At 39.0% G+C, this 8535-nt stretch overlaps 1 protein-coding gene across 1 annotated transcript in view; it reads left to right on the top strand.

The window, feature by feature from the left end:
• The first annotated feature begins 272 nt into the window (after positions 1-272).
• LOC104548216 (golgin subfamily A member 3-like) overlaps positions 273-8535 on the top strand; it is a 22736-nt gene continuing 14473 nt past the window's right edge. The window contains 6 exon segments of the mRNA XM_010194168.1: positions 273-405; positions 3819-4100; positions 4989-5101; positions 5606-6300; positions 7559-7670; positions 8296-8535. The exon segment at positions 8296-8535 is cut by the window's right edge and continues 12 nt beyond it. Coding sequence (XP_010192470.1) covers positions 273-405; positions 3819-4100; positions 4989-5101; positions 5606-6300; positions 7559-7670; positions 8296-8535 — 1575 coding nt within the window.

Here is an 8535-nt window from a genome sequence, read left to right as displayed (position 1 = left end):
TTTTTAACTCATCTTTTCAAAGCTCTAAAAAATGTTTGTAAATTTACTACATTTTTTTCCTAGAGGATGCAACTCCTTTGGTTGAGAGCTGTTTTCATGATCTTCAGGAATCAGCTGCCTGCTGTACACTGTCAGCTGTGAAGCTCTGAACTGTGCTCCTGTGTAGCATCTTGATGCTGCTGCTGCTGATGGAGAGGAACAGGACTTGGTAGTTTACCTGGTGGCAAATTATTTGGAAGAGAAACTTTCCAGGCATCTGGATCGTTTTTGCCATGAACTCCTCATCTGTCCAGCAGGACCTTCACTTACAGAACAGGAGCAGTAATGGGGACCCTGGCAGCTCTGAAGAACTTCTGGATTGTAAAGTCAAGTCAGAGTTGCCAGTTACAACAGATGAAATTAACAGTAAGTTACTTAATATGCACCAAATAATTTCCTACTCTTACCCAGACTTCTCTGTTTTGTTGTTCAGGTGATGCTGAAGGACCTTTTTCCCTTGAGGCCAGGAATTTCTTGTACGTCAATTTTAAGCAAGTTTGGTGAAGGCTATGGCTCTGTGTGTGGGAAAACTGTCTTTTGTTTTAAAACTTACTATTTCAAAACAAAACCGAACTATTAGTTTAAGTACTGTCAGCTGTGAGTTGAGTATGTCCTGCTCAGGGTGTTACTCTGTCTTCTGTTAGTGTTTCCAAGAGTATATGCCTGAAATTCATCAGAAGTAATAGTTTGAAATGATTGTTGTGAAGTAAGCTCATGACTGGAGTAGTTTATTCTGGCAGAATAAATTTTCCTGATAAATTAAATCAGTTTTGCAAAAATGTTCTCAAAAGGTCTCTCTAAACTTCCACTTATGGAAGAGAGATGCTGGCCTGTGCTTCCTAGATTATCTCAAAATGACTTTTATATGTAGACAAGCTCTATAATAAAATAACTGTGCAGCTGTTTACAAGAAAGTTAAGAGACTGTTGATCTGAGTAGATCATAGAATCAGGCTTAGGTTGGAAAGGGCCTCTCTGGGTTGTCTGGTCCAGCCTCTCGCACAGAGCAGACCTAGCTTTGAAGCCGGATCAGGTTGCTCAAGACCTTGTCCTGTGAAATTCTGAAAAACTCCAGAGAGGGAGATTCAACAGCCTCTCTACCCATTCCAGTATTTAACTGCTTTCATTGTGAAAAGATTTTCCTTGCATCACATTGAAATGTCCATGTTTGCTCTACAGGTATATAAGGATATAGTGCTAGATGGGTGGAGGGGGTGTATGTGTTGCGGCTGCGCAGATACACAAAGGTATACAGGTTCCTTATGTAAAAGGAGGTGGTCATGTGTTGAAGTTGGTCGCCTTACGCCCTTCCTTGATACTGCAGATTTGTCATCTTGTCACTGGAAAGAAAGTGGAGTCCTGAGGTTTTATTTGCATTTCTTACACTGCCCATTTGCAGGCTGGCAAAGTGTAGTTATGTGATGATTCATTGATCTTTTATGAAGTTGGAGATCATGTGTTCCTGTCTTCTCTTGTGTTGCGACGTAGCTCAAGCAATTGAATTATGGCTTACAAATAGGTAGTGTGTCTTTCTACTGTCTTCAATTGTATCTGCTTTCCCACTGTTCTAAAAAGACTGCAGTTGTATTCACACTACTGCGATTAAATTACTTTAATTCAGGGCAGCATTTAGATTCAGAGGATCTTGTGGCTTCAGGAATTTGCCAGGAAACCATTCCTCCAGAAGTTTGCTCCAGCATTCTATATGTATACCAGTTTTCTATATGTATACCAGTTTTCTATATGTATACCACTCACGGTTGTTAAGATACAGATGTAAATGAGGTATAAACCTGATGCATTAATAGCTGCAGTTTCTGAAAGATGGGCAGAAATAATACTTCTGAGTGTGCAAGGTATCTTCTTATTTTTGACTTCTCGTGCTATTCTAAGCATTAACTTCTTTTTTAAATTTAGTTTTGACGATCTTTTAGTATTAAAATGCTTTAAATTGTGTGACTTAAGTTGGTTAGGCATTAAAAAAGCAGTCCTGTCTTCTGTCCTCCTTGGCATCCTTGTTGCACCCAGCCCTTCCATCATGCCTGCAGATGTTTCTGTGACCACATGGTGAACTAAATCAGAGAACTGATTCAGGCTAAAATGGCTAAAATGTTTTCTGTGTGACAAATAAGACACTGAAATTTTTTTTAATTAAAATCTTAGCGAGCTGATGGGTTTTGTCAACCTAAGGCTGAAAATTTTATTTTTACCCACATTCAGTGTCCTCTGAGCTGGTTCACTGTCCAAACATCTGTGCTGGCTTAAGGGAGGATGCACTGTAGAGGAGGTGGGAACAAATGGTTAGAGGCAGAAATTTATCTTTTCCTCTTTAATTACTGTGAAGTGAAATTTGACTGCACTTAAAAGGAAACCTTTTGCTTTGTTCAGTACAAAAAGGGAGAAACAATTAAAAAGTCCTGTCTTCCTACCTGTAATTTTTACCCATGTGGCTTGTTTAATTTCAGGGTGTACTTTAATGTTCACCACATATGTGAATGACAGTAGCTTTATCTTTTCATTGTTTTGCTTTCACAAGGTTGTGTTGATTCACTGTATGGGGGGGAAAGTGTAGTAGCAATATATTAATGGCCTGGTCTAAATCAATAATTAAAGTTTTATTGAATGGTAGTAATCGACTTCCTGGCTACAGAATATTTTTGCATATGAATCTTAGAAACACTTAATTTTGGGAGGATCCGTTTCTCAGTTCTGTTTTGTTTGTTGATTTTTTTTTTCTTTTCCCGTACAGCTGCTGTGAGCAAAAAAATCCAAGTAGGCTGCTTATTCAAGTCTGCAGCTCTGAGAGGAGGAAAAAATATAAAGAGGAAACTTGATTTTTCCACTTTCTAATACTTTGTGATCATAAATGTTAAATATTTTCAAACGTCTTTGTGAAAAAATAACAAGATCTTTCAGGTTGTTCCAGTGAGTTCCAGTTACACATGGTGTGGGAATGAACAGGAAGTATTTCAGTACCCTGCTCTTTTGAGATCTGTAATAATGCATTTAACACTAGATACAGAGCTTTGTGCAACAGCAGTTTCATAACTGTAAGTAGTCCCTGAAGGAGTGAAATAGAAGTATGTGAGAAATTCAAAATATAAACCTGTGAAGTGTTGAACTGGTTTTGAAGATGCATTTTTCCTGATGGAAAACTAAAAATCAAATATTAATAAGTGGAGATAAAATGGGTATTGAAGTGGTTCTTGGATTGCCTTTTAATTTTTTTATTATTTCGATACATGTGAGCTTTGCTACTGTGTTTTTGATGAAAACATCCTATTTGAAAAAACTTTAAACTTTGTCTAAAATTTGGAAACTCTGCTTAGCCCAGGCTGTAAGTAGGGCTGGTGGATGCTTTCTCCCCAGTGCCCAGCAGCATACCAAATAGCTGAATCATTCAGCACAGGCCTGCAGCTGCTGAGTCTTGTTTGTAGTAGGTTGCCACTCAGTGTGACACAGATCACACTGCTTACATTTGGTGTTTCATGTGTCTAAACCAAACAAGACTTTAAAACTCGTGTGAGGTTTTGAAGGTATTTCATGGTCACTTGAGGTTCTGCTTGAAGGCAGCATAGTAAAGGAAATGAAAGGTACTTGTTCTGGTCTTCTAAGATGAAGAATCAAAAGTCCTTTATAAAATTCCTCTTGCCAGTTACTTTCATCAGCAATTTCCATATTCTCAGTCTGAAGACAGTAATGGTAGCACAGTATTTGGGTGGAGGCGTAAAGATAAATGGGATGGCTTACAGTGCAACTCAGTGAAACTTTCTTTTCCAGCTACCAGTATTAACATCATCGAAGTGCCAAATGAAGAGGGAAGTCTGGAGATAAACAGCAACGTGGACCCCTGCCAGAATGGGCCAGAGTCGCTCTTCTCTGACTCTCCTGTATCTTTTGACCCCACCAGCAGTGCACAGGGTCCAGAGTCATCCCCAGGTGTGACTGGTTTCCATGACAGCCTAAGGAAGTCTCAGGGAACTAGTGCTGAGGGCATAGTTCTTAGGAAAGAAGCTTTGCAGTCTCTCAAACTAAGTCTTCCCATGCAAGAAACTGAATTGTGTAAGCATCTGTTTACGGTGGTGCCCCTGCTTTCTCTTGCTGCGTAAAGCTTTTTACTCTGAGCCTGTCTCTAAAATCCTATACCATCATTTAAGCTTGGACTAAATTTCATTTTTGCAGTAAGCTTTTACTTTGAACTACAATTCATTTTCTTTCAGTAAACCACCCTCTGCTGCAGCTAAGGCATGTGCCTTACTGTTTAAAAATTGTTCTTATGCTGGAGGGGAATTTGTGCTTTCTGGGCCTGAAGCTACTCTACTCTTCTTGATTATTAGGAGTAACAGGTGACATTAACCGAAAAAGAAGATAGAACAGCAGAACCAGGTTTTTTAAGCTGATTAATAAAGGGGTGAAGAGCAGAGCAATAAAGGGGAGAGAAGGGGGAAGCCTTTATATTAAGGTGTCTGATGCTGCAGGAGTCTTCTGAAATAACGTTTTTTAAAAGCCTTACTATGTGAAAGATTTAATGTGAGTTAACAAAAAGAAAGAAAATATATCTAGGGAATGTCTTTCTCTGGCCTGTAGGGAATGAGTGGACTACGTAGGTCTTGATTAGTTTTATAATTTCAGTACTGTCAGAAGTGCAGGACAGGTGAGATTAAATGACAGCAGTAGTTTTGTTCTTGCTGTATAATCTCTTGTCATAGATGCGTGGAGGAACTACAGCATTTGCAAACGGAACAATAGAAATACACAGACTTTATCAATGCTTACACGAGGATATGTTAGAAGAAGTTAATCTGAGGTGCATGCCAGTGGGCTTTCCTTGCGTTCCTTGCTTAAGCATGAAGCATGTTGCTGATGGTGAAAGGTGCCTTTTCCTTTTTGCATCAGATTTGCTTGTGTTGGAGTTTTCTGTTTGACTGTAAAGGTACCTTTCACTTACAGGCTCAGTAGAGTCTTCGCTCCCGTTGGAGAAAGAAGAACAAGTAAGGCTTCAAGCAAGAAGGCGGCTGGAAGAACAGCTCAAACAATACAGAGTGAAGAGACATCAAGAAAGAGTGAGTACCACACAACTATTCTACGTTTGGTGTGTTGTTGAGCAGCTGGAGAATTTTATCCTTTTTGTGCTCTAAATTACTGTTTTCTCTGCTTTAAGCATTCGTAGTTTTCTCAAATGTGAGAAATCTTTTTTTTTTTTTCTTCTTCTGGACATGCAAAATTTGGCTCTACCTCATCTCTAATGTACTATTTTGTGCTCCTCAAAATTGATGGGAGGGACAGGACCCGAAACCAGAAACTTAAGTAACCTAAATGTTCAATTTTTCCTATATTTTTCAGTTAGCTTTTGGAGTCTACCTTGATCCTTTTTGACATGCATATACTGAGCCTCTGTAGGGTTGATTGCTGATGTGATTTACCTTGTTTATTAAATGATGCATATATTTAAGTATTAATGTAAAAGTGTAGAGTTTTATGTATTAAGTTCTATAGCAAAATAAGATTTTGATACTGTTTCAAATGTAACATTCTGGAACTTATTGTTGACTCTTTGCTTCTTTTAGTCTAATCAGTCTACGTCAAAAAACCGGCCCTCCAGCACCCTAGATCCTGAGCTGATGTTAAATCCAGAAATCTTGCCAAGAGCTAGCACTGTAGCAATGACAAAAGAATACTCCTTTTTGCGGACCAGTGTCCCCAGGGGGCCAAAACTGGGTAGCCTGGGACTTCTAGCATCCTCAAAAGAGAGAAGAAGTTCAAAGTCTAAGCCCAGTAAGATCCGGTCCTTGGCTGACTACAGAACTGAAGATTCAGGCTCTAGAAACGCTACTGGGAATTTTGTGGCTACTGATTTATCTGGTGGGACTCTGAAGCAAAGCAGAAGCGGTCCAACATCAGTTGTTTCTGAGATTAGTCTACCCTCTGACATGGATGATCAAATAGAGAATTCCTCCTTGGCAGGAGATAGTGTTTCAGAGATTGATGGGAGTGAAGTGGGAATCAGGCTGGATGGAAATGAGAGTGACAGCTCTACTTACAGCAGCGTGTCAGGAAGAGGGCTGTGTAGCAGTCTGCAGAATGCAGAAAGCAAACAGGGTGTTCCATATACAATAAATGGTCAGAAGATACATCCTGATGCTATGGGGCAATTTCCTTCCATCAGTGAGGTGCTGCTACAGGCTGCAGCAGTGCAGCATCAAGCCCAAGAGCAAGAAGCTAACGGGGAAGTACGGAGTAGAAGAGACAGTATTTCTAGCAGGTAAGAAAGGTCACTGTACAGCAAGGCCATTATTAGGCAATATGCTTTCTTGGAATAGGCAGCCTATTCCCTTCTACTAACTTTGGATCCAGTTTTAACTTAAATTTGTCGCTATCAAATCTGTTGTTAACTTAACGGACTCTAAAAGAAATTGAAAGGTCACTTCACTTGAGTACCGATTTACTAAGTATATCTTTAGAGAAAGATATTTTTGCCACTGACAGTGTGTTTTAAATGTTCTGCTAGCAGTTGCTTCTACCTGTAATTATTTGGGACACAGACATTTGTTCACTGAATCACTGATGTGACATTAGTGTTTGAAGCCTGAAAGTGTAGACATAACTGACTCAGTGATATTTATTAATGTCCTTTTCCTGATCTATGCATGTATCTTTCAGACCTGAAATAGTTATGAAATGTCAAGAGTCTTGTCCTAGATACTCTTATCCTCTTCAGCCCTTTAGAATGAAATTTATTTAGTCTCACAAGCTTATGTGTCTATGGGAGATATTAAACTGTGATTCAGCAAGCAAGTAGATGATTGGTGAAGCCCTTAACGGTGCAGTTGTGTTTTTTATCACTTGTTTGCAGATGCATGTTTTATGCATGCTAATTTTGAAATACTTTTTTTTCTTCGCTGGAATAAAGTGTAATGCCACACGATGCTAAGGCAAAATCAGTTGTCAGCAATGATTTCAGCTTAGACTTAGTTCTTGCAGAGAGAGGAGACCTTGTCCTTTTTCTCTAGACTCCTTGGCTGTACATCAGGGAAGGAGCATAAGGAATCCCTTACACCAAATACCTGTTTTTCCTTCTTTTGAGGCAGCTGCTGGTATTTCTCAGGCACTTCCACATGAAAGTGGACAATTGTGGACAGTCGTTATTGGAGGTTTTGTGTTCCTGTTATGTACATTTGTCTGCTTATAAAGGGATATTTCAGATACAAAATATCATTAAGTCAACCATGGTGCTTCTGTAAAATAACAAATGTATGGGTGCCACCCTAGATTCTGCTTGCTACAAATATAGGAAACTAATGTATAAAACCTTAGCGTGAACAGAATTTCTTTCTCTCTTTGGATGGTGTCAAAGGTTGCTTCACTGTGTTCTGGATCCCTCTTAAAGCCATTAAAAATGTCCTAAATTCTGTGTCACATGTGAAGTCTGAATACTTCTTAATTTCAGCTTCACTTTTCTTCAGCTAGATGAGTGATGCATTCTAACCCTTTAACTGTGTATGCAATGTTTCTGTCTCCAGTGTTTCTATGGAAAGCTCCATCGCAGGAACTCATGATGACATGTTGCAGGTTCTGAAGGAGAAGATGAGACTTGAAGGGCAGCTAGAAGCACTGTCACTAGAAGCTAATCAGGTAGTAAATGAATTTGAATTTCTGTATTTAGCAAATCATGTTAATATGTTAATTAGTTTTCAAGAGCCTCCCACTCATTACATGTGGGAATTGTGTTTTGTAAAAACATTGTTGAATAAGGTTATACGTTAGGAAACTAACATATAAAACTTTACAAGGTACTTTGCAAGGATACTTAAGAGGATAAAGTTAGTAAAGTCTTCAGACGTTTTTTAAAAAAGTTTGTCTGTTTTTTTTTTTTAAAAAGTCATATTAGAAGAGAGTTGGTAAACCCAGAGTAATGCTAGTGCTATCTGTACATCTGCATTTTCTCTTTGTGGTGATGGATGGTATAACATGTACAGTAGAAAGCGTTCTTCCTTAAGGTGTGGAAGCACGTGTCTTAAGTCAAAATACTGACATGGTTACTGACATATAATGCTATAGTTCTTGTCTGTGCTTGCTTCTGTATTTTCTTTGATTAACTGAAGTACCTGCTAAGTGAGATGTCACTTTGAAAAATAATTTTTTATGAGCCAGGTGGTCTTTGCTTTAGCAGAGCCATTTTGCTGGGCATTTTCTGTAGTCAGCCATTAATGTATTTTCTCTTAAGATTTCTGTGTTTTGATTTTTGGGACATATTCAGGCTCTCAAAGAGAAGACTGAGCTTCAAGCCCAACTTGCAGCTTTGAATATGAAACTTCAGGCACAAGTGAAGCACAGCCAAAACAGCCAGCAGAAGCAGGAATCTCTGAGCTCAGAAGTGGCCACATTAAAGCAGTCTTGCTGGGATCTGGAACGAGCAATGGCTGACCTGCAAAGTACCTTGGAAGCAAAGAACGCTAGTTTGGCTTCTTCAAATAATGATTTGCAGTTAGCAGAGGAG

This window comes from Mesitornis unicolor, unplaced genomic scaffold, assembly GCF_000695765.1.
Source record: "Mesitornis unicolor isolate BGI_N332 unplaced genomic scaffold, ASM69576v1 scaffold51181, whole genome shotgun sequence".
Taxonomy (NCBI): domain Eukaryota; kingdom Metazoa; phylum Chordata; class Aves; order Mesitornithiformes; family Mesitornithidae; genus Mesitornis; species Mesitornis unicolor.
This window is presented reverse-complemented; position numbering and strand designations above follow the sequence as displayed.